Here is a 26,280-nt window from a genome sequence, read left to right on the forward strand (position 1 = left end):
CTCCCTTTTGTAACTTTCCTGATAGATGGAACAAGTTCTTCCTGCTGTCTCTGATCCTAATAATTTCATATTAAGTATCAAGTGCTGTCTGCATTGATTTTGACAGCAAGATCCCGTTAAGGCGTGTCTAGGGCCTTTGCCCTGTTAAGATGTGCATGCTTCATTAAGCTTTCCTTTAATCATTTCCTTTAGCAATTCCTTATACCCTCTTCTTGCTTTTAGAAGGACATTACCTGTGTTAAGGTTGTTATTAAGCCAAGTCCCATGTACCAGGGATCTGGCTATATGCATTGCTGAACACAGTTAACTACAGAACTTTACACCACACATAGACAGAATGCAAACATGAGACAAAGTAATTACCCATGACAATGCTAACAAATTAATGGTCATGCAGTAAAACTCCATTATCACATTTCCTTTATATGCAGCCATGCTGCCCTCTTAACTCCCCTGTTTAAATTCTCTTTCACCTTAATTCTTACACCAGACATTCAAAAGGTGATAGCTGTAACGTCAGAAAACTGGGGTTTCCAATATACGGCTTCTGTATTACTTCCTACATCCACCTCCTATTACTGCAAATCACAACCTGCAGATTAATTCACCCTTCTCTGAACATCTTAATATCCAGCATGAGCGTAGCTATCTACCTACTAATAAATTCTTACAAAAGAAGAGTTTGCTTTTGGAAGTGGGTAAGCCTGGGAGAACACTTCTGGCTTTGGTGGCTGCCTGGGTGAGAAGTAAGTTCTGAGTAAGGAAGACAGTACAAAAGAAACCTTTTTGGATTAAGCCCTGTTTCTCTGCTGCTGGAAAACTCTGCCAATATTTATATGGTTGCAGACTGGTTCCTGAGCACAGGATTAGCGCACGGACTTGCACAAAATCAGAAACTTCAATTACTTACCTGCAGCAGCGGGTTTAGCAACTGGATTGCTTTGCTCTTCAGGTGCTGCCTCCTGGCTTTCCTCAGTTTCTACCACTGGCCCTGGATCTTCTGAGAAAGATTAGCAGATTACCCCAGTAGCACCAGCTAAGCCAAAAGTTACTTGTTTTTGAATCCATAACTGATTGGTAGCTTACTGTGAAGAGTGGAATTTGTTGGGTTTTGGTTTTGGGGAGTGGTTTTTTTGCCAGCACAGCAGGAAGCAGTCAAAAAAGTTACAAAGCAACAAAGCGGGAAGCCAAGTTCTTGCTTTAAATTGTACACCCAGGTAACTTGGCAACATCATGTTGTAATTCCTAGACTCACAGATTTGCTTCTGCATTATCTGTAAAAAGTCTCTATCAGGGCAGTTGTTCATTGATGAACTGTGTTTTTACTTGGTCCATTTAAGCAGAAAGCCAACACAAGTTGGCTTTGTAATGGATTGCTGAAATAAGCAACCAGTTTAATCATAGAACAGGTTGTCTGCTTATGGAGTTAGGATGCTGTGATCATTCTACATTTTCAGTCTTGAGCAATGACTTTCCTAAAGCAGGTTTCTCAAAGACAACCTACTTCATTCAAGTACAAGCTAATAACCCTATATTTGTATATACCAAAACATCAAGATGTTTAATAACAGAAGTAGGCTTTATGAAGAATGTTAGTCTCAGGTCAAAAGTTGATACTCTTAATTATAGATGCCACTTAAGAGTACCTATTTGTTTTTTCAGAAGCTATTTAGCTGGCAGAAATAACTGGTCTAATGTGAACACTCAGAGGAATGCTTAGAACTTTAAAAGCCTCCAGTTGCCTGGAGAGGAGTCCTCATCCTCAATGATTCAGCAGGGCTAACTGGACATCAGAATAACTCCTTATAGAAAGCAGAGGTCACGCCGTATAACTCATTAAAAGCACTGAACCTGGATCGTCTAAGTAGCCTGTCAACATGCATCAAAATATACCCAGGAGGTGAAAAGGTAATGGAAAGAAAGATATCAAATGAGCAGCAGGATCATGCTAACTGCTTGTTAGCTACTTACCTTTTTTCTCCACAGTTGGACTTTCTTCTGCTACTTTCTTTTCAAGTGCAATTCCTGCAAAATCTGTAATAACCTAAAACAGACGAATAACGCCGATCATTTTAAAGACTTAAAGGATATAAGAAGTAACCAACCCGCATGCCCGCTGTTTTAGACATCACGATGATTACCAGAAGAAAAGCTTTCCCCCTTTCACATGGGGTTAGTTGACTAGTACTGCATTTGATCACCTTATGTCTTTGTCGGCTATTATTGGACTACTTAGATGATCCAATCAGCACCTCTTTAGCAAACACAACAGTTACTTTCATCACTAGAAAAGTTTTTAACCTTTATAGCTTCTTTCAATGCCTTATGAAAGATGGAAAAGAAAGCAAAGCACCAGCTAAAGAGCTGAGCTCTGCACACATCTTTCCAAAGTGCTCCAAGGATTCCTCAGTTTAGTATAATACACTGCATGGAAACCATGTGGTTTGTATCACTTAAAAGCAAAAATTAAATATAATTCACAGCTATCTACAGGCATTTTACAAGAGCCTCCATCATACACATCATGACCTCAACAAAACCAGTTGGAATTCAACAGAACTACTTTAAAAAACAGAAACCAAAGACAATTCAAGACATTCACTTGCCAGTGGGGATCTGCAAGGAGGGAAATGCACATGCATTAAGAACCACTGGTCTACGACCCAGTGCAGCTTGGTATTTTGTTCATGAATTGAAAAGCAAGTACTTAAATCATTACCATTGCCAGAACATCAGCGACAAACACAGAGTACATGACCCTTAGAGGAACATACCAGATGATTGCATTGAGATGGTTATTTTTTAAGGGCTCGGTTTACCAGTTCAAATACCCTTTCAGCTATCCAGGAACAAGAAATACCATCACAGGAATGGACCCAAGGAGAACCATCAAGAAAAAGCAGTTCTATGACTGTTATGACTGACATTAATAAATGTGGCAGCTAAATACTGTGTGCATAGAATTGACTGATTTTTATAATGGGAAGACATACAGAGGAGGGTCAGAGGAATTGTTTGCACGCTTATGATGCTTTGCACTGACAGAGAGTGAGCTAAATAAAATCTTAAGGAGGAAAAAGAAAATAAGAGGTAATTTAGTATCAGTTCACCAGGAGAAACTCCCAACTAATAGTGTCTCTTCAATCTATCCTGAAAAGCATAACAATGGCCAGATCCTAAAGTCTCTCCTCTCAAAGCCAGACCAAATCAACTCTGAAACATGCCTCAAAAGTGAGGCATATTCACTAGAACAAACTGGGAAGAGATAAGGACCTTCTCCAATTCCTGATGCCTTAGAGTCAAGATGTATTATCTTTCTGGAATGTATGATTCATGCTTAATGCAGAAACTACTGCTTGTAACACAAGTATGCCAAATAAAGCATGATGGTCTGTACTTGAACCATTAGCCCATTCAGTATCACCCTTTTAACTTTCAACCTAGAGAATGCCCTTTGCTTGCAGCACTCACAAAGACCTAGTACTAAGTCTTCTCCGGCTGCTGTGACTAAGGCAACTGTAGAGGAGTAGAGGAAAGGATCCCAAAACTTTAAACCCGGTACAGCACTGCAAGTCTGTCAGCCTCCAGCTTACTAAATCAAGCTGTTAAGTTCAATGCTAATTACTACAGAACTAATAGGAAGCAGTCTGTATCCGATCAGCTCTATCACTATACAAACATGACCACATGTAAGCACTACAGGAATATAAACTGTCCTTCTGACTGACAAAGAAGTGCTGAACGTGATACAAAAATGCATTTCACTCTCCATACCGCCAATGCTTTGTCGTACTGTTTGGAAGAAATATATAATTCAGCTGCAATGTTAACATCTTCCATGGAGACAAGGCTCTGGTGTTTACTAAAGGCTTCTTCTATTATGTCAATAGCAGAAGTCACATCATTGGCTTCATAATAGCTCCTGTAAAAGAGGTATGAGATACTTAGTATTGGAGCTGACAATATATACTTTGAACACCAGCAAAAGGGTTTTTTGTATGTCATTTATTTTTGCCTATTAGCAAACATTTTCATTAGCAAGGTTAAGTTAAAAAAGAAAGGGAGAAAGGGTGTATTCTTCCCTTACAACTGTTTACATCTTTTATATATTCCAGACAATCACCATTTGTACCTCCCCTATATGTTAGGACATTTTGATCACAACAGCCCCCACCTCGATCTAGGTATCAATAATGTATCACATTAACATGGTTTCAGAAAAAACTTCAATAATGTACAACACTCATTCTTGCATTGTTGTGGTGCATTTCACAACCACAAAGATCAAAAGATTTAAACTGTTTTGAAACAGGCTAGTAAGAGCTTTCTAAAAGTTATGCATAGGAAAGCTGAGATATTAAGTAGCTAACTTACTAAGAACTATGGTAAGAGAGCTACACACTTTAACCACAAGCCCTCTCTGTCTCGGACAAGCTTCTGTGACTTGATCTGCTCTCATATGCAGAAAATGGGAGGAGGCAGATTCCTCTTTGCTCCAGAAACCAACCACAAATGACACATATTCTGTTGCAGGTAGCTTTTATTTCAGATTGAATACTTTGTTTCATTCTATGATTTTATGATTCAGATCTGCTGGCATTAAATTTCCAGGGCTCTAGTGATATTATATAGATTAAAAATGTACTGCATTTGTATATAATTGCATACTATTGGCATTTCTTTAGTAATCAGTATTTGCATTTTAATTCTCTTACTCTAAGAGAACGCAACACTTCTAAGACAATGCATTGATCCTGCACATGTCAGGCTTTAGAAACACCATCATAGGTGGGGGGGCATGCTTGTGAATTGATTGCTTGCATTTCTTTATTTCAGCCACATACCCAGCTTGAATCAGCTGCAGAACTTATTAATACCAGCTTTTGAGAAACTCTGGAAAATCAAATCACAGTAATTTCAAATCCAACTTACTTTGCCATGTCTCTAGCCAGCTGCATAAAGCGCTCTCCATCAGTGGGAGACAGGAGATTCAGAATCCGCCTGTAGCCATCCATAGCCATCTTATGTTCTCCCAGCTGCTCATACAGGCTTGATCTCTCCCACAGGTAACGCACGTTGGTTGGGTCGTATTTCAGAGCTACGAGAAAAAGCATATAGGTAGCCTGGTTTAGGAAAAGGCAACAATAGATTTCACCTTCATTTCTGTGACTAGATGAATGTTAACAGACACACACATGATCTCTGTAAGAAAGGACATTCTATATTAAGCATTCATTAATCTTGTACCGAAGTCCAGACACAGGTACCAGAATCTTAAGCAAACTGTAGCAAACTAAATTAGAAAGCAGAAGAAAATTAGACTACATCCATTAGCCCTAATGCTTATTTTAAACTATTAAAACGGTTGCTACGTTACCTTTTGTGTAGCAAAAAATAGCCTGTTTGATATTGTCCTGTTCCAGTGACATTTCTGCTAGTCTGACCCATTCTTCAGTATCACTCGGATTTAAGTGAGCTGCAATCAGTTCAAACTGTAACGACTTCTCCATATCACCCTGGTCTTCATAGATCATGGCAAGAGTGGAAAATGGCTCATGAGCAAGAGGAGCTGCGAAGAGACAAAAAGTATGATGAAGAGCTATTGGTTTAAAACTACCTTGAAAATAAGTAACTTGCCTTTCTCCAAACAGACATCAGAATTATATGAAACATCAACATTTCTCTGTTTAAATTCATAAAAAAACTGTGGACAAGCCTTCCAGTTCCTTTTTTACAATTATTAATGCTTAACTGATAAAAATTAATAGTTTTATTAATTATTAAACAGCCTGAATCTAACAACAGCCACTTTTAGCATTATTCTACATTGCAGAAATCATGCTGGTATTTATACCTCAGTTCTACAAAGACAAAAAAAGCAAATTGTGCAAAGCTAAGCAAAGGCCCAGGTGTCTGCAGAATTATGGTGCTAGTTTCTTTTTATAAGCAAAACAATAAAGGAAATGCACTACATATTCTTAATTCCACACTACTTATACAGTGACTTTCCTTGTACTGAGTATTTTCATCACCAGTGAAGCCACACTGAACTGTCCTAATGCATAAGGCAACCTCACCCCGTCCTTAAGGCCAAAGAGTTTCGGCATTCTAACATACCTTGTCGAATGATTTCCATGCACATTAGAATAGCCTCCTCACGCTCCCCTCGAGCAAACCTGATATTGGCCTCTCCCATCAGACCCCTCAAGGCACGAGGAAGTTTGCTGCGGGGTCTTTTCTCCTAAATGGAAAAGAGATATTATTTCTACCAAGGATTCAGTTGTACCCACATTCAGGAGCCAATAGTCACACCTGTGCCTAACACAAGCTAATAACGAGTTATGTATTAGTAATATTCAAATGATTGACCAAAATATTTGCTAATTTTCATGCCTGACAGACACTGGAAACACTTACTTCGTTATGTTACAAAGTTTTCAAACAGTAATCCAGATTAATGATTTAAAAAAGAAATACAGGTGACACCAACATACACAGAAGTATCCCACATGGAATTATGTTCAGTCAAGTTGCATAGCAAGTAGCTAAAATGACATGAATTGGCATTTATGCACTACGCTTCAAGTCAGGAGATACAGGGAAGTTACATGAAAGTTTAAATACTTGCTTTCATAATTTTTTTGGTCTCTCGATTAAGCACCATCTCCAACATAAAAACATCTCCAGCTGTGGGTTGCTCGGTAGTTTCTTCTTCCTCTTCTTCTTCATCTTCCTCTTCCTCCTCCTCCTCCTCCTCCTCTTCATTTTCCCCAATCATGGATGCAAAGACCCGATGAACAGACTTACTGACGCCATCTGAAGTTTCACCTGGTAGAGAAAGGAGAAAAAAAGGTTTAGGATATAATCAAGAGTACGCACTGCTTATTAGGACAAGTGCACAGAAAACAGAATTCTTCATAATTACCAGCCCACTTGAAACAGCAATTCTAGAAGAAAAAGACCTGCAGAAATGCAGAAAAACTATTAACAACCTCTATGGTTTTAAAACTCTGACTCATTCATAACCAGTGCTCAGTATACCCCAGCCTCTAACATTTCTTGGATATCTGAAATGAAAGCATGGAAGAACACATATTAAAAATCAACAGTTTACACAACATTTTTCTCAAGCCATATAAGAGAAGCAAATAAAGCGATTTCCAAGCACTGAACTGCACAAATGGAATAAAGCTTTTCAGCTGAAGAGGCTAAGTGAGCAGACAATTATACTAAACAATAGTGCAGCAACCCATTTTTAGAAGCAAGATCCATCAAGAAGGATCTTGTAACCATTCTATCCATGACAGTAAGTACCTTTTAATGTGTGTAAATGCACAATGCAGATTATTCATTTCTCCAGGAAAAGAAATAACAAAATTCTTTAAACAAAACAAGAATATGATGCTATTTTCACGTTTCTAAATTTCAACTTTTCATTACCAACTTAACCCAAGGTTATAACCACCCACAAGTCTGCATATATACAAAACATCAAAACAGGTAGTGTTCAAAGGTTTCAGCTCAGGGATTGAGCATCAAAATATCTAATTAAAGAATAACCACAGTATCAAGTTGGGAATGTCAAAATAAAGCTATCATGTACTGTCTAGATGCAAGAGGGAACTGGGCATTATACCTGAGTTTATGGTGGTTTTGGGGTTGGGTTTTTTCTGACTTGGATGTATTTGGTTATTTTTATTCTGACTTGGATATTAAGCATCTAAAAATCAAAAGTCTTCTTTCCCCCATCTGAAAAAAACCTACTTATTAATTTAATTTCCCTTTTATTTTGGTCTTCTTTGCTGCAAGGGTCATTTGAAGATCATAGCAGATTGCCTCTAAAGATTCGTTTATCACAAGCGATCTGAACAATGACCTTTTCTAACAGTTTTAATCTGAATATCATATATCTGATTCTAATAGCAACTCTTTAAATAGTGATAAATAATATCAATGCTTCCTTCATTCTAACTGCTCCTGAGACTTCTGTGTTCCCTGTCTGTATTCTGTATTCTGTGTAAGAGCAGAGCATCACTGTCACACAAATCTATTGGGATATATTTCTTTTTAGGTAAAGGCAATATGCATGAAACCAGTAACAGGAAAAGGCACCTTGGAAGTATTAGAGACATCAGCAAAAGGAAAGGGTCAGTAAGGAACCACAGATATATAGCTAGATATATATATATAGAAAATGGAAACAAACACACAGTGAAATCTCTGAAACAGAGAATTCCCAGTGAAAGTAGCAGAGGGCAATGAGGATGATCAGGGGACTGGAGCACCTCCTGTATGAAGACAGGCTGAGAAAGTTGGGACTGTTCAGCCTGGGGAAGAGAAGGCTGCATGGAGACCTCAGAGCAGCCTTTCAGTATCTGAAGGGGGCTTATAAGGATGCTGGGGAGAGACTCTTCATGAGGGACTGTAGTGACAGGACAAGGGGTAATGGGTTAAAACTTAAACAGGGGAAGTTTAGATTGGATATAAGGAAGAAATTCTTTACTGTTACGGTAGTGAGGCACTGGAATGGGTTACCCAGGGAGGTTGTGAATGCTCCATCCCTGGCAGTGTCCAAGGCCAGGCTGGACAGATGCCTTGGGTGATATGGTTTAGTGTGAGGTGTCCCTGCCCACGGCAAGGGGATTGGAACTAGATGATCTTAAGGTCCTTTCCAACCCTAACTATTCTATGATTCTGTGATTCTAAGAGGAGTCTAAGAAGCAACACAAAGAGATCAAAAACTCTACTTTTGTATCTCATAGCATTGGCAGTCCCACAAAAATATGCCCTGACAGGTGTAGGGAGTACAGCTTCTGAAGAGAAGGTATCTAAAACAGGCTGTAGCACTCTAAACCCCAAGCTCAATTCCAGAACCTGAGGCATAGGACAAACAATACCAACACAAACTAAAGAGCGGTGTGCTGTTCCTACCACATCCTGCAAGTCCTTTCATAATGCAGGAGCCCTAAGGAAGTTAAGCTTATTTTGCTGGAGCACCTAAGGAGATACTACCATCGCAGTAACTGCACAAAGAAAGCCAGCAAGCAAATCTGTAGCTAGAAATATCTAGCAGTAACTAAGGAGAGAAATCAATGTAGGAATTCTAAACAGGCCAAAGGATAACTAAGCAGGAGAAAAAAAGAGAAAAAACCCCAAACAACACAGAGAAAAACTAAAACTGCTCTTTTTAACCGTTTTATTTCACCTTGAGTGACAACAGAGGAAGGCAATGTTCACTCCGTAGAATCAAATACTTTGAAACATTCAAGTGTCAGCAAATGACTGCAAAGAGATTAACAGAAAAAAGAGGCCAAACAAAAGTGCCAGAAGACTTTTTGAGAAAAGCTAAAAACTTCAAATTATTTGTAACTTCAGAGAGAGCAAATAATTGAGGCCATGTGGTTAAGAAGCCAGGAAGTGAAAAACAGAGGGTTTCCCAGAAACACATGGTGAATTGGCCGGATTCAGCCCTCAAAACACTGAACAAAGCTAAAACCCAGGCTATGACTCAGAACACAAAGGTGTATGTTCTAGCAACATGCTTCAATACCCACAGGTTCAAAAGCAACAGCCAGGTGTTTATAACAAGTCAGCTATCAAAGAGCAAATGCTCTCAGTGACCTCTGAAATACAAGTTATTATGTTAACATTTACCATCAGTTTCATCCTGACTTTGGGATTTCCCAGATGCTTTTTTGGATGATGATGGAGCCTCTGTATCTTCTGTGTTTTCCTCACCAGATGCATTTTCACCATCCTACACACACCAACAAATTAGTTATCAGCTTTACAGTTTTACATACAAAATTAAATATCAAAATAGCATTTGTTAACCCAGTAAGAAGGATTAGGGAGGTGAGGCACTGGCACGGGTTGCCCAGGGAAGTTGTGAATACTCCATCCCTGGCAGTGTTCAAGGCCACGTTGGACAGAGCCTTGGGTGACATGGTTCAGTGTGAGGAGTCCCTGCCCACGGCAGGGGGGTTGGAACTTGGTGATCTTAAGGTCCTTTCCAACCCAAACCATTCTATGATTCTATCTAAGAGATCAGTTGTCTTTCTATGACAGCTGAGTTCTCCTGAATTTTCTCTCTGAAGACCAGGAGATACCGAAATGCAGTTGCATTCTGACATAAAGATGGCAAGGTTAAAGTTAACTACAACACTCCAAGCATACAGAATTGCTCTTAACACCTCTATTTTCTTACTTCTAGCCACAAAGCTGTGTCTCACCCTACTTATTGCTGTCAACAAGCCACAACAAAATGAGTCAAACTGGATTTCTTCCTTAGATCTCAAACAGAAGACTGTGGGAGAGCAGCAGCAATGTATGCTGGATGATTAAATCAAACCCTGCTTCTGCTCACTGCTCTGCCCTAAAGACGAAATTGATCATGGTGCCTGAAGGTAAGTGCCACTAGCTTTTGCCATGTCCAGGGACTCAAACTGCACTGGCATGAACCAAAGTGCTGCACTTGGCACTCCGAAAGGTGTACGCTCTCCTGACCAACTTGCTGTATTAGAACCTAATGACTCCTATAAATTTCAGTTATTTTCTTACAATTTTGCACAGAAACCAGCAATTATACAGCCGCAATCAGTAGCTGAGCACCACAGCCATCACCGCAAGCCCCTCACCCACACACACACAGAGGAGAGCGGCGCTGAGGCGGTGCAGGTGCTGCCGTGGAGGCAGGGAGCGGCCCGGCCGGGCCGTGGTGCTGCCAGGCGGGGCAGACTCACCTTCTCGCGGCTCTTGCGCTCCTCCCGCCGCCGCTCGAACTCCTCAAAGGAGATCTTCCCCTCCAGGTAATCGATCAGCTCCGGGCTGAAACCCGACATCGCGCCGGCACGGCCCGCGCAGGCAGAACCTCTTTCAGGGCTGCACGCGGGTCCGTCCCGTTACAGCGCCCGCCGCGCCCCGCGCCGTCGCGCAGAGGTTCCGCCCCGCCACTGCCTCGGGGGAAACATCGTCCCGTGTGAGCAGGTACCGGCGGGGTTCGGTCTCCCGGGAGGAGGTCCGGGCTCGGGGGTGCGGGTAGCAGTGGCGGTGGGCGCTGCGGCTCTGCTCGCTGCCTCCCAGCTCCCACTGGGATAGGGTGAGAGGCGTGAGGGAAGCACCTCCGCTACCGACACCGTGTTTTATATATCCCCCCCCACGTTAGTTGTACGTGAGAGGAGTTTCTTAACTTCATACACGTACACAGTTGTCGGGCAAGCGGCTTAGTGCCAGGGGCACGGTCCGAAACGCGTGTGAAGGGGCTGGGTGTGAGGTACAAGCAGCCATCGCGCCGGGGGGGCTGTGCCAGGGCCCGTATTTCCCCGCTGCCTTCAGTCTCCCAAGGAAGTAGAAGACTTGTGATAAAAGAGTATCTGAAAAACCTGAGGATGTCTAGTTCCAATAATGTGAAAGTAACATTTATTTACCACTTTTGAACAAAGACACTTAGCAAGAGTTACACTGTTGCATTCCTCATTTATTCACATCTAAACACACGATTCTGCTAGGCACATCGTAGTAGGCAAACATCACACATTTGTCAATGGAAGGCAAATGTGCTACTTGCAACAAGACATCAGATTCCATAGGTAAAAACTGTCAAAGCAATTGTCAAAGCAGTCAATGAAGTTAAAAAGTCAAAGCAGTGATAATTGTGCTGGGCAGGGGATCACTTCGAGTGAAGTTCAACACTTAATGCCTGGAAAAGAGAGGAGGAAAAACAAAACAAACAAAGGATGTGAGACAAAGACAGAAGTACTTATATGCAACCAGGGTATGATTGAAGGTAACACTGGCTGCAATACCCCAGCTGAGTGCAGCAGACCTCTACTTCCAAAACCAGTTCTGAACACTGAAAAGAATGCCTGAATTACGCAGTACAAACTACTTCCACCAGTGAGTCGCTTTCTCACTGCTGGTGTAACTTACAGGAGAGCTACAGCATCCCTTTTAAAGGCCATTTTCATTTATTTATCATGCACAATACTCATTATGTAGAGCAGATTTTTTTCCTGACAAAAAATCTTGGCTGAATGAGAGCTTCGTATTGAAATCTGAGTGCAGTCTTCATTGCGATTCAGGATAATATCAACCTTCAATTTTAGTCATAGAAATAAGCAAAACGACATGAGTGGGCAAAGTTATAAAAGGTAATGTATGATTTGTTAATGCAGCATCTTATGTCTAGATTAATTGTCTTAATAATATCATGGGAAACCATTAGTCTCAAGTTATAATTTATTTCTCAATTGATAATTTTTATCAGTTACCAAAATGCTGCATTCTATTACCTGTACATTTTCAGAATTCTTCTCCACATGAAAAGGAGGAGGAATAGAAAACAACGAAAAAGTGGTCTATATAGGTCTGCATGAGAACCATGTGTTATTCTGCCAAAGTAGTACATACCTCATAAATCTCTCAACTATTTTAAACCCAATTCAGGCAAGAGTTGCTACACTTTTAATTTCTTCTGAAAATTAAGCTGTTTTTATACTTCAGACAGAAGTGAAAATCACTTGAATCCAAATCTTTTGCTTGGTTACATGTAACAACATTAGAGGAAAAAGCAGCATCGTTTACCTTGGTCAGCCTTTGAAATAATTTGGGAAAGAATTTTTCCTTTCTTCATAATCTGCAAATGCAGAAGCAACAGGATCCGAGTAGAGCATGACAGGCCTTGGTCCTTCATTGTTCACGGTGAAAGTGGCTGGGAGCTTCCTGACATCAAGACCCCTGCTTGAAAAGTAAGCCTGGAGTGTTCTGAAAAACTAAACATATTGCATATGTGAAAATAAAGTGTACCCAGTAGAGATTAATTATTTCCACTGACAAAGTACATCTATGTGTTCCTATGTGGGATGAAATCCTCTATTTTGGCCATAAACGAGTACAATATAGACAATATAATTCAGACATGAATGTTCATGGCTTGTACACCTGACATGCCATCAAAAGCTCACCAACTGCTTACTGATCATCTGTACTTCCTGCTGAACCACAGAGGATTCAAACTGTGTATCTTGTAAACCAGGCACAGCAAAAAACCCTTGCTGAGAGCAAACACTACAGTTGTGTTAGACATTTCTCTAAGAGTTAGCAACAGTGGGCAATTGATTTGAACTGGTCCCTTAGATCACTTAAAAGCAGAAATTAATGCTTCTTAAAACGGCAAGGAAAAATTGCAGGAAAATGATGTTTGTTCTTCACAAATCGCTCATAACATCTTGGAAGTGTTCTCTCAATTCTCAGATGTAATTAACTTTCAGATCTTCAGCCACTATTCATAACCATGTGTCAGATGCAAACTTACCTTCTTGAAGTTCAAATGTGCAATTAATCAATAGAGTACACATTTGAGAGGAGCATAATCACAGACTGGTTTGGTTGGGAAGGGACCTAGAAGATCATCTAGTTCCAATCCCCTTGCCAATAGACCAGGTTGCTTAAAGCCCCATCCTACCTGGCCTTGAACACTTCCAGTGATGGGGCAGCCACTCTCCAGGCAACCTGTGCCAGTGCCTCACCACCCTCACAGTAAAAAACTTCTTCCTAATATCTAATCTAAACGTACCGTTGTTATTATGACAATAATCATTCCTCTTCTGTTTCATAAACCGGGTGGTTGTATAAACATAATACATCTTTAAAAACTAAAGCCCCTGGATGGAAATATAAGGAAGATTTATGCCCTACTGCACACTGAGAATGTCTCTTCAGTTAAGGGGTACATCTTGACTGAAGAATCCTCATCCAGTTGGTGGTTATTGACTACACAAAGTGCACAGTTACTAACACTACATTTAATGGGCCCCTCTTAGCTTTAAATTTAGAAGGTAAAAAAAATTCCATGATGGAAAATAAAAAATTCCCACAAAACTTAGGCTATCTTTCTTGCAGCATTTCCTTACCAGGTCTCTGTTTCTAGGGTTATCTAGAGGTTTCCATTTTTCTTCTGGTTGGAAAGGAGCACCCTTTACCAGTCCTCTCACAGCCACTACCGTATATAGACCCAGCAGCACCACTTTCCACATGCTGAAGAGATGAACAGACTATCTGTAAGAAGGACAATGAACCAGACTTCGTAAGTCATAGAGAGCTGTCACTGGTAACAAAGAAAGCAAGCACAACAGTCCAGTGGAATGCTGACAATAATTTACTCACGGCAAGGAAAATCTGCCTCCTGCAGGTTATGTCCATGCGCTATCAAAGCTTCTCTGTTTTCCTAGTACTAATGTACTAATACATTTCCTAGTACTAATGTATTACAAAGAATGAATTATCCTAAGGAAGTGCTTCCCATACCAAAGCTGTTTTTCTAGACATTGAATTCTCTTTTGAGAGAGACTAGAATGACATTTAACAAAAATTATTTACATTTGTAGATTTATGTTGGTTATTACCTACAGTCATTTACATTGGCTCATTAGTTACAGCATCAGATCTTTGCGTGCACCAAGAAATATGGCTTGAGATCCAGATAACTCACTTTTAAAAATGGCATTAAATGAAAGCGCACTACATAACAACACAGCCTGGTATAACCCACTAAAGACCCATTTTACAACTTGATTCAAGGATGGGGGGTGGAGGGAAGGAAGAAATCATTCTCCCTTTCACATTCTTTAAAAGAAAGCTTACCAGTGAATTTGGCTCTGGCTTGCCCCTTCTTGGTTAGTCTCCTTGTAATCTGTGAACAAACTGATCTCTGCACTTATATTTCTAGTGGACTGTAGGTGGGTGTCAATGACGTTAGCAGGAGTTCAAAAATACAGTAATGATTCCATTTCCATCCATGACATAAAGACCCTTGAGAATTTCATCCTTAATACTCTGAAGACCTGTTGCTATCGAACAGTGCAGTTAAAATTCCTCTTCCCTAAGCCGTATTGCAGAAAATTGGTGGTAAGCATATAAGAATTTTAAAACAATTCCCAGGAGAGATAGCAGAGCTATATCAAAATACTACTTTTTAATTAATTAGCCATATCTCTAGAATGGTGACTAAAAGGTAATTACAGCTGGTTGAATGGTTTTCAAGCAAGACGAGATACGGATCATTTTCTTGATGCTGGACAGACACAGAAAGAGAGTAGGGTCTGTTTCAAGATCCAAAATCATAACATTTTAATGGAAGTGTTGCTTTCCTACATTGGTTTTATCAGCAGTTAATATCCACTTGTCAGACTAGAAACTAAGACAAAAACTGCAATGAGGACTATGTTAATTTACCTTTGCCTTATTTCATAGCTTTCTTCAGCTCCAAGTTTTTGCTTACAATTTAATTATACTCTTGTGTCTGCTATTTAGAGTATGCTTTAGTTAGTATCCCATAAAACATCTCTAAATAAAAACATTAAAACTAAAGATATTTGACCGTTATCTCACTCCAAATTATAAATATTTATTTCTGACTAGATGCTTTACATCTTTGTTTGGTTTAAATTTTGAAAGCAAAATAAACCCCTAACACCAGCCTTCCAGGCAGGCAAAGTTGTGGACATCCAAACCTCATTAGCGACACAGTAAACAGAATCCTAGCAGGGTTGTTGTCATGACTGCAATAACATATTAAAATACAAGTCGATTTATCCAGCTCATATATTATTCTACAGACTTGGAATAGAGAAAAGATTTACACTCCCATCAATTACTTTTCATAATAGACAAGTTCCAGATACTAGACTTATTAAGAACCAGAACAACAGCAGAAACAGAACTTGTAAAAAGGCAGGGCCCAATGTAAGGAAACTCTCTGGTGATTTTCCAGGTAAATACTTTGTTCTAGTTTAATTTTTTGCATAAACATAATGAAGTCATCTGTAAATTTGAAACAAGTTTTACCTTAGTAACTTAGGCAGTTTGGTTGACTGATGAAGTATGCAGCTATGCAAGAGATCAGTTAGCATATGGGGGTTGGACTAAAAGGATCTCCAGAGGTCCCTTCCAACCCTAATGATCCTGTGATTTTGTGAGCTGTCTTTAAAAAAACAAAACAACTTACAAACTTGCATTGTTGCTTTCTGAGCTATGTGTGTTTGAAAAACTGCGCTAAAAGTCTGTTTAGACTTAGTGCTCATTTTAATGCATGTTTCTTTCATGGTGTTTCAGTTTGTTTGTTTTTTTCCCTGTTTGGGGTTGGGTTTTTGTGGTTTGGGGTTTTTGTTGTTGCTGTTAGTTGGTTTGTTTGCTTGTTTGGGTTTTTTGTTGGTTTTGTTTTTTAAGATAATTACATTATATCTCTTCAGTGAAGTACAAGCAGAACACGTATTACAATAGTATTAGTACAGTTACACTGACTGAACAAAACTGCATCCTCCTTTGAGAACAGTAGCTACTTTAACAAACACTTTCCAAGCTAGATGTCAGTGTGATGCCTTTTTAATGCAGCCAAATTTAAGCATTAGGTTTTCTTGACAAATTAAGTATACAGACACACATAGTCAGTAAATGGAACCTTTTGCAAGTGGCTACACTAATTATCTAGCCCTTATGGCATGGTCATGTTCATGTGTGTTTGAATGAAACTGCACTGAAGCCAAAGATGCATGTAGCACTGTTTGTTCAGTTTCATGCAAGTTAATTCAAAAAGATAAAAATTTAAAACCAATTAGTTTAGCTGAGAACAAGTTTTATACACATTGCTCTATATAAACTATATTATTCACCAAACATTTTCCATCTTATTGCATTACTGATTCATGATAGCAAGGCATGTATAATATGCATGAAGACATTGAGACAGGCTTCATCAGGGATGACCTTTATTGTACTCTACTTGAGATGGGGAAAAAAAGTGTCTGTGACTTAAAGTACTGCTCTAATCACCATGCTCTTTTATTCACTGTTTTTATTTTCTGCTTAGAATCCCAAGGAAAAGCACCAAACTGCTCCACATGAGTACCTGAGCAAAGACTAGAGGCAAACATTCATCAGAACAATTAGAGTGTTTGTACAACAGAAGTACAAGTAACATCCACAACACTCCACAGAGTATGAGAGGTAAGTGGCATTTTTTGTGAATTACAACCATTTGTATTAATGCAATCATGTCAGAACACCATACAAAAATATACAAAAGTGTTTGTTTAGCAGAGCATATGCTATACACTGCTCTTTTTAGTCATGCATACTTAGGTAAAAAAAGACAAGTAAAAAAATGTGAAGTATACACTGTAGATGGGGAAACCACCAAACAAAATACAAACATACCAGAGAAGCTCCCACTCAAGTTGCCCTCAGCTTCAGCAAAAAGTACCAGAATCTAAAAGCAGTTTTTAAAGATGCTGAAATTTCCACTTTCAGCAGTTTCAATGTTAGCTGAAGGCAGCTGTTCTCCAAGGTCGTCAGCTTCACACAGACAAGGACTTTGCAAAGCTCATCACACATTGTATGATCTGTATTTAAGAATTCAGGTATAAACATTTTAATAAGCACAATCATTTATTACAGCATTATTCAGACATTTACAGAGAAGACGCTGTCAGCATCTCTAGAAACATGTAACCATTAAGAGTTTGTTCCACCTACAACACCAGATTTATGCTTGCTGAAAGCAGGGGAAGAGTTAAAAATATGTAAGACAGGTTGCTTGCGAACTGATTTTCCCCAAAATTACATTTTTGGGAAACTTGTGTAATTTAATAACAATAAACACAATTTATGAAATCTGTGTTCTTCGAAGTTTTAAGTCCCCATAAAACCAACCAAACAACAGCACCCTCCCTCCCCTCAAACTGTCCAAACCAGGTATTTTGGCCAACATTATTCTGACTTGGTGCCTGGAAAAACAATTAAAAGCTAAGTAGGGAATCATGTTGCTAGGCCTAGGTTACACAGCTTTTCTAGACTAATCACCATATATAAAGGCCTTAAAGGTATCTGCTCTCTCAGTGATTTTAATACTAGCCTGTTCCTCTATTCCTGTAGCTAAAAACTCACCAGTGGTTAGGATTACTGAAACATCATCACAAAAGAAAGAAGAGAAAGTTAGGTGACCAGAACAAGAGTTTTTAAGAGTGTTAAACTAACATACAGAAGGAAGTAGCAGAGAAGACAAAAACTGCATGTTATCTGCTGTGCCACAGCAACAGCAGCATCATGGCAGCCATGGTCAAGTTAGTTCTCAGTGAAAGAAGGTTAATAACTTGGATTTGTACTGCTTCAAACAATTACTGTGATAAGCTGGCATGCAGGCATTTTGCGTGTGTATCTAAATATGCCATAGTTCAATGATAAGCTTTGAGATGGCATCTTTATTCAAGACTCGGTGTTACATAGTACCAATATGGGGTGGGGTCAAAATCAAAACTGAAGAACAAATGTTTGAAAAATAATTTGACACACAGACTTTGAAGTCGAGACAGATATCTCAGACATTTTAGTTCCTTTTTGTCTTTTTTTGACTTGAGAAACTAAGGTTAGCTAAAGCTTTCTAACTTGGGTTGGTGTGATTCCAAATCGCAAATACACTGGACTTGTCATAAATCTTCATTTCTGTAAGTGTAAAAGGGGATTAAAATGATTTTTTTTTTTTAGAGTCTTTTCCCCAAATCAAGTTTAAGTATGATCCACACAAATATTTTTGGTCAATTTCAAAAACTCAAAATAAGGCTACAGAAGCCCACAGGCTACAGTTGAAGTGTATTCATTTACTGGTTTAAGGCACAGTACTTTTGTTTGCCCTAGAAAGCTACCAGTTTCAAGTCACAGTGAGGAATTTCACATTTCAGTTTTGGTCTTGCACTATAATTATATGTGTCATGTCTACTACATGTAAAATATTTCAGTTGTCAGGTGCTGCAGTCTTGAATACTGTTTTCGCACTCGAAGTGACGTAAGTGGAAAATACTGAAGCCTGAATTCTGAATAGAGCCCAAAGTAGGGCACTTAAAGTTTAATACTTTAACACTTCCATGTTTAATACTTTATGCATACCCTGAAATGATTGAAGTTGGAGGGAAAAAGAGTCTGCTGGTATTTCAACAAACATGCAAAACTTCAACAGAATAACAGCCTACAGAACAGCTGCTGCATATCTTCACTAAGGCAGTCATGGTCACTACTATTACTGTGACATTATAGTTTACCACAGCAGAAGGATACTGCAGACCAAGGATAACTGCATACAGAAGGAGGAACTGGAATGATATGCCACCAAATAACAAGTTTGTGTTGCCATTCCTGACTTTCATAGGCATAAAATTAGCTCCGATACCACAGAGATTCCTGCAGGATCCAGACCACAATCTGCCTGTAACTGCAGAGAGGCTTATCAGATTTGTTTAGGACAGTATGAGTAGCAAAATCTGTCTGCATTTAAGAATGCAGAGTGAGACCCAGTGAAACTGAAGTCAAAACATCACAACTTTGAATCAGGTTTTCATGCTACAAGGTAATAAGTGTGTAATTTAAGGCAGTTACATGCTTAGATACCTAAAAAAAAATCAAGGTGCTGGGCAGCTCTACTTAAGTAAAAGATATAGAATATTCTCCTTAAACACTTAAACTTTATTTGTTAAAGCAGTAATGTTTATTAACGAGATTAAATATACAGGTTTTGTATGAGCTTTAAGATAAGTGAGCTGATTAAAAGCTTTAAATACATTCTTCCGTAAGTAAGAATATACATCAGAAAACATAGTATTTGTAAAAGGTTTTCAAATAAACTTTTAGAGATTTTAAGGATTCTGTTACGAATACTAGTTTAAAGATCTGGCTTTAAAAAAAGGTAGAAAAACTATTTGACTTTAACATAAAACTGAATCTGCTTTCAACTGTCATTCATTCGCACACATTTTCAGAGGTATACAAGAGCAACATCTAGCTTTGGTGACAAAAGTATGTCTCTCCTAAAGGAATGGCGATGAAAGTTTTAAAACCTTTCATAGTACAGTGCCAAGTGCTTATACAAGCTAGCTTGATTATCAGAGTCAAAAAAAGATTTAAAGAGTCAAAGCTGTAAATTAAGTGACTAACATTCATTATGAAGTGGAAAATTCGCATTAAGAATTTGGTCTGGTTTACAGCCATCAGTCTTCTAGTAGCTTATTGACTTAAAACAGCAGCACAATTATCGTACAGACACTATAACCACTTACAAAAACATTTTTGGTAACCCAGAGTATTGACAGTCTGTAAATATCCAGATATTCTTCCTTGGCATAAATAAGACAAAAGTCTAAATACACCCATCAGTGTATTGAAATAAGCTTAATCTAATGAAAGCTTCTCACATGTCTACATTTATTTCACAGGCACATAATTGACTTTATTCCGTCCTGTTAAAAGTTAAGTAACAAGTCTTTAATCTTGTTACTAGCAAACACACGGATAATTAGACTCCGAATCAGACACTGATATATGCAACAATGCTTTTTGGTGTGTTTAAGTATCAACATGTTTTGTTATTTTTAAACGCTGACCTTAAAAGTAGCCCAATTAGGTACAGTTGAAAAGCTCACTTAGACACACAAGCTGTCTCTGTCTTCTGTGATATATTACTATTGCCTTGTTTAGGGTTTTGTTGTGTTATTTGTTTTAAAACTTTGCAAATTAATGTTTTGGAATGAACTGCTACATGCATCAGCTCACTCAAAACCACAATCAGAGCAGAACTCTTAACTATGAGGAGTATCATTAACTTGTGTTTCAGTTACTGCAATTTTTTCAGAAACAAAACAAAACAAACCCCCAGAAAACAATCCCCTTTTAACACAATGCTGAAACATGACATACTGCAACCAACTTTTAAATCAAAACTGAAAATACCGCTTTTGGGCAACATTCATTCACTCAGTTTCAAGGTACATTTGGTAATTCAGTTAAGAGGTAATGGTTTTTCCTCACCAGAAAAATACAGACCTTTTACGAACTGTTAGCTATAGATGTAGCTATAATGACTGCAGCATGATAAGACTATGAGGAACACATGTTTGATCATATCAGCCAGAAAATATTACAGACTTCAAGAGCAATTCAGTGTATGGAGATGTCACTAAAGCTTCTTATTGAATCTCCCTCTGCCCCTGCCAAAGAAAGATGCTGCTGTACAAATATGCTGTACCTAAAATCAGTGACATTTGGTACTCTAGGTTCTTACCTGTTTCTTTTTTTAAAATTCTGTTTCTGATAGCTTATAAAAAATTAGAAAGAGGTACAAGATAAAAAAATAGTGGCTTAATCTCAACCTAAACGCTTATGTGGCATAATCTCCATCTAAATGTGGTGAACATCCACATGGATGAAGAATGATAGCTCTGCCAAATTAATACTGTAGCTTCTGAAGGAGAACAACAGAATTTGGGTCTGCGTGACAATAGAAATCTCCCCTTCCAGAGCAGAAGTCTAATCCATTACAAGTTAATTTGGGTCTCCATCTTCTCCCACACAGTCTAGATAATCTAAAATTTAAAGGAGAAACTAGAATTTTAATTAAAGGTACTAAGACACATTACAATATATTTGGCCAAGCTGTCTTATAGATGCAGCCTACTCATAATAAAGGATATTTCAGTAATATTTACACTTCCTCATATACACAATTAGAAGTATTTATATTGTTTTAGCCTATGTTTCTGCAGCAATTATAATTACGAACAGTGGCAGAACCAGATCTTCACATACAGAAGTCTCTTTTCCATAACTAATAACAATCAATCAGTATATTTTACCTGAAAAACAATTTTAGACTGTTACAAAATCTTGCCCTTTTCAGAATGGCAACTAGGCATCCTCTCTCAGAAGCGGATGAATTGTTCTCTGGGCTTGTTCTAAGCCTATCCCCCTCCTCTGATTATACAGAAAATCTAGTTGGGATCAGACACCTAAGCTCTCAGAGTTTGCTCTCTTTATTCTGTTCTACCTTATTCTGTTCTACCAATAACTCCAACAAATGCATTTGTGCATAAAGAGCCCATTAAGATGACAAAACAAAATCAGGGGTATATACAGTTGTAAACCAAAACCATCATGAAAGCCAAGGAAAATTATCTTTCACAGAAATCAGATCCTTTCCCAGACAGCCTTTTACCAGCCCCAATGCAGTGCTGCCACCATCTTTCATTCACAGCTATTTGAAAGTAGAATACCTACTCTATTCCTGTATGTCTGAACAGCAATTTTTAAGTTAAACCAACTGGTGGATTTCGCTACAAGTATATTTAGACACAGAAATTATCTTACATACATATACTGTAGCGTACATTTCACTAGAAAGTATCAAGATATAATCTATTCAAATAACTTTTCCCATTTATAGACACTATGTATAATCTAACCTTTTCTAAAACAGGTTAAGACTAGAATACCAGCACACAGATTACTGATAACAGTGACAGTGATCTGGTTAACTACAGAAGTTCTACACAGTTAAAGCAGTTTGAATGACTTAGTGATAATCTGAACTGCTGACTTGCATATAAGCACACAAAACACATGCTTACTTCACATTTGTCCTTCATTTCAGAAAGTTACTGTTTGAATTAAGTCTTGCCAGCCATCTCAAATTCATTGACCCTAACAACACACTAGAACTAACTGAGGCACTTCAGGCAAGATTAGTGAGATACCATAAAATTAATGGGTCAGGCTGGCTGTACTACTGTATCAAGAACATACTTGACTGACTGCAGGTAGCAGATTTCCTCATATTATTCATGTAATATAATATTTCCATATGAAGATAGCAGCTACCTTGGACAGAGCAGAGACAGCTAACGCAGAAGCAAGTAGTAGGCTCATCTCTATGCAAAATCAATGCATCATTATCACCTAATGGCTACTGAGATTTCTTCTGTTGGCAAAACAGAAACCCAGGGGAGAGAATTCCTTACACAAAAGGTACTTTAGGCTTTATTATAAATGGCAGTCACTGTAGCATCTAGGCACTAATACTTTATACAGAGCTAAAAATTATGGTCAGTATTTCCCACTATTAATTGTTTGTTCACATGAGGAAGTTAGCACTGTATGGCAGGGCATGAGTTGTTGTTAACTATTTCATATTAATTTCATGTATGGATATTTGTTATGAGACAGCTGACTGAGAACAGGAAAAAAGCCCTGCCTTGTCTATTTGGAAACAGTGTGTTTACAGCAACTGCACCATAAACACACACCATACCTCAGTGTTTGCTAGCTTCTACATATGGACAAGGTCCAAGGAGTGATTTCAGAATTGACAAAATTCCAGAGAAAACTGACAATGTTTTAAAACAACATTACAGCAAATTATTTATGAATCTGCTGGTATCCTTCCTGAATAGAAAGCTACACAGAATATTGTTGCTCTGTCACAAAAAGTAAAACATGTAAGACTTCCAATAATCTCATAAATGTTCAATTCATACTGATTGAACAAATGATCTGATAGAAATAACAGTTCTAAATAAGCAGTACATTCTAGTTTGTCTAGTCACAACTGTGGCAGCTTTTAAATGTAACATAAAATGATTGAAAGTATACTTGGCTGTGTAGTTTTTGTGATAGTCACAGTGTGCTTGAAATGAGTTTTAACCAGCATAATTTAGACCTGCAAGAGATGCAAGTTCAGAACATATGCACCATATGGCACAGTGAGTAAAAAAAAGTCCATTTCAGCAAAGAAGTATAGTGAAATACCAGAGTGTCTTCTACAAGGCTAACAGTACCAAGATGTCATACTGATACGATTTATGTGCTTAGACACAATAGTTAATTAACTTAATTTTCACAGCCAGGAAATAAACACCATGAAAAAAACTTCTAAGCAACATGAACAGAACCACAAACTTTCCATAAAGATTCGCAGTTCTGTCCTCTTTCCCATAGAATGTAAACTAAGGATGGTATTGATCTAGGCATTCCTTTGTTGAAATTTGCCTCATCTCCAATGTTCAGTTTCTAGGCTGCACTGTTCTTTCTAAGCATAACAAATGCTACACAATACAACACAGCATGTGTAGAAGAAGAGAAAAAGTCACAAAGTCTGGTACTTTGTATAAATGCATTCGTCCAAAGGCCAGCATCGCAACAGACAAGGGAAGTGGAACTTTGGCTGCAATCTTCAAGAGTTTACTGTAAGAATATAAAGAAAAATTGCCATTTTGTATCCACATATGCAGAAGGTATGCAAATATCATGTTTCACTTTCTTTTGAAAAGTAATTTCTAGATTTCAAGACTTTGTTCATTTTTAATAAGGGAACAAATAGGTCTAACTGGCAATAACAACATGCCTAAGAAAGAAAAATTATTCCAAAAGACTGATAAAATGTAATTTCAAAATATACTCGTATTCATTTAGAAAGAAGACAAAGATTTAAAGTTTTACATCATTTGAATTAACAGGTACTGGTCAAGAGGATAAACTATATTGGTTATTATTCATTGTCTTTCATGTGGCACTGACTAATTGTATAACTGAACAAGAAACACTATTACTGTCAACAAAAACAAGAGCTCAAAACTTATTAATCCAGTAGAAAGCACATTTCCACAAGTGTGTCCATACAGAGGAGTCACAAGAACTTAAGTATACAGGTTTAGAATTCACTTTTCCTTATAACATTTTGACAACCATTGCTAAGTACATTAGGATTCTGTATCCCTTGGAAGGATTCAATGAATTACGATTTAAAAAGTCACAGTTAAAGAAGACTATATGTGACCAACAGTTTAGATAGCAAATACTTCATTTAAGTCCATGTGGTAAAAAGAGGTGATTTTCTCAGGTTAGGTAAACTACAGGTAATTTGCATGCATTTTATTTAGTCTTTAAGATTTAACCATACAAGTTGATGAATCTCTGTGTAGGCTGAACAGTTATACATCTATGCAGCATAAATTAACTTTTATCACACAAATGAAGTAGTAAGAACAAAGCAGGAAAACAAAAACTGGAGATTAGGCTACATACAATACCTTGATTTCACTTCAGAAGAACTTGAATTCATGAGAATTTCTAAAATGCATGTGATGATAATAGCTGTAGATCTACACGGATCAGGATCAAGTTTAACACTGTACCTGCAAAGAAGCAGTTTAAAAAGCAAGTTATTTCTAAGCTAGGCTTCCAAATAAACAACTTGAGAACAAGCATGTGCTGATAACAACACACACACATGAAATACATATGGCATTGCAGCCTGATTTTAAATCCTTTCTGAAGCATTACTTTCTTCAATGGATCACCGATTCACTTAACACCTACTTATACCATAACATAAATCAGATTGCATAGAAAAAAAATCCAATTGCAATATCAAAGAGTTCTGTTAATTACAAGGTAGCTGATAATGTAAAGAGTCAAATGTTAGCAATTTTTATTATCTTCCAAGTTTTGTGTTCTTTTCTTCTACCTTACTGGCAATTTAAGAAGTTACCTGAGATTTTTTAACCAATAAATTAAGGATGGCAAGTTGAGCAGCACGATCCATGTGAATAAATTGAGAATTGTAACGTGCATCTTAAGACTGTTAACAGCTTCAGCAATGGTACTGTTGGAAAAAGACTGTGTTGCTTCTGAAATACTGTCCACTGAACTCTGGTTTTTGACTGTGTGTATCCTGGAGTCCTGTGAAGTTTCTTTTGAGCAGCCTGAATCCTGAAAATAAAAGACAGAAGTCAAAATCATGACTTGTAAGAACAGGGAGGAGGGAAAAGCTATCAAAACAGTATCATACCACCTCCATTTTAAGAAGAAAATTTGCAGTTTATGCCTCAAAAAGCAAAGTTCAATAGTTTAGATTTAAAGCATCTAGATTTATAGCATCTAGATTTATACAGAAATTTCTCATGCACTAATAGTTTATATGTCTTTGGAAGAAAATAATAGAGTGGAGATGGCCTAACATCAATGCAGTGATAAGAAATGAAGTTCCTGGATGGAGGAAGAACAGAATAAAAGGAGTAATAAAGCATGCCACTGAGAAATCACAGATGATCATTCATGGGAAAAGATACAGGAGGTAATGCAGCTGCAACAAGAAGTAAAATATCAGCTGTAGGAATAAATAACAAAGATAAACTAATGAGTTGGCAGATGCTATATTCCAACAGAAAAAAAAAAACCACAAAACCCAAAACAACCCCAAACCACACAAATAAAACAAAACAAAATTATATGGAGAGGAAAGAAGGGAAAGAGAGGATTTAAAATTAAACACACAAAAACCACTCAAAAAAAACATAGAAAACTATCAACAACTTTTTCTGGTAGACTGCTTTTTTAAACTATGTTCTATGTTTGCAAAAAAGAACAGGTAGGTATTAAATGCTTGTATCCACACCTGCTTACATCTTA

The 26,280-nt window shown here is 38.0% G+C and overlaps 3 protein-coding genes across 14 annotated transcripts in view; all 3 read right to left on the reverse strand.

Moving 5' to 3' along the window:
• The window catches only part of GTF3C3 (general transcription factor IIIC subunit 3), a 38,969-nt gene extending 28,091 nt beyond the window's left edge, over window positions 1-10,878 (reverse strand). For 4 of the 6 annotated variants that reach the window (XR_009728991.1, XM_061376977.1, XM_061376961.1 and 1 more), the window contains exons 1-6: window positions 6,118-6,269; window positions 5,378-5,569; window positions 4,933-5,098; window positions 3,775-3,922; window positions 1,972-2,044; window positions 911-1,000 (exon numbers count right to left, since the gene is read on the reverse strand). Coding sequence is in view for 5 of the 6 variants with exons in the window: in XM_061376977.1 (XP_061232961.1) it covers window positions 911-1,000; window positions 1,972-2,044; window positions 3,775-3,922; window positions 4,933-5,098; window positions 5,378-5,569; window positions 6,118-6,196 (748 nt within the window). In the remaining variant the exon portion in view is untranslated. Of the gene's footprint in view, window positions 1-910; window positions 1,001-1,971; window positions 2,045-3,774; window positions 3,923-4,932; window positions 5,099-5,377; window positions 5,570-6,117; window positions 6,270-6,628; window positions 6,829-9,654; window positions 9,758-10,742 lie in introns of those variants that run through there. The other 2 variants (XM_061376997.1, XM_061376989.1) reach the window with 2 other exon arrangements.
• A 1,196-nt stretch (window positions 10,879-12,074) lies between these two features.
• On the reverse strand, window positions 12,075-15,271 carry CUNH2orf66 (chromosome unknown C2orf66 homolog). Of its 2 annotated transcripts, none has more exons than XM_061377048.1 (3): window positions 15,151-15,271; window positions 13,911-14,055; window positions 12,075-12,770 (listed from the first exon to the last, which is right to left on the reverse strand). In XM_061377048.1, exons 2-3 carry the CDS (start codon window positions 14,031-14,033, stop codon window positions 12,588-12,590), a joined length of 306 nt encoding a protein of 101 aa, XP_061233032.1. In that variant the 5' UTR covers window positions 14,034-14,055; window positions 15,151-15,271; the 3' UTR covers window positions 12,075-12,587. The 2 variants fall into 2 exon arrangements, with proteins under 2 accessions (XP_061233032.1, XP_061233022.1); XM_061377038.1 differs by lacking the exon at window positions 15,151-15,271 and adding an exon at window positions 14,641-14,779.
• Window positions 15,168-26,280, reverse strand: part of PGAP1 (post-GPI attachment to proteins inositol deacylase 1) — a 41,082-nt gene continuing 29,969 nt past the window's right edge. For 5 of the 6 annotated variants that reach the window (XM_061376866.1, XM_061376857.1, XM_061376894.1 and 2 more), the window contains 3 exons: window positions 25,361-25,581; window positions 24,900-25,004; window positions 21,848-24,054 (listed from right to left, as the gene is read on the reverse strand). In XM_061376866.1, the coding sequence (XP_061232850.1) occupies window positions 23,916-24,054; window positions 24,900-25,004; window positions 25,361-25,581 (465 nt within the window). In that variant the 3' untranslated portion in view covers window positions 21,848-23,915. Of the gene's footprint in view, window positions 15,302-21,847; window positions 24,055-24,899; window positions 25,005-25,360; window positions 25,582-26,280 lie in introns of those variants that run through there. The other variant, XM_061376875.1, reaches the window with a different exon arrangement.

Source organism: Neopsephotus bourkii, unplaced genomic scaffold (assembly GCF_033783945.1).
Source record: "Neopsephotus bourkii isolate Nb327-2 ecotype Australia unplaced genomic scaffold, CSIRO-AGI_Nbou_v1 NB_196, whole genome shotgun sequence".
NCBI lineage: Eukaryota > Metazoa > Chordata > Aves > Psittaciformes > Psittacidae > Neopsephotus > Neopsephotus bourkii.

What these genes read in the sequence shown, in the direction of transcription:
- CUNH2orf66 (XM_061377048.1), bottom strand. Translation starts at nt 14,033, where the DNA reads ATGTGGAAAGTGGTGCTGCTGGGTCTATATACGGTAGTGGCTGTGAGA. An exon ending in ACCCTAGAAACAGAGACCTG is followed by an intron (nt 12,771 to 13,910) that starts GTAAGGAAATGC and finishes CAATATGTTTAG; the next exon opens with TTTTTCAGAACACTCCAGGC.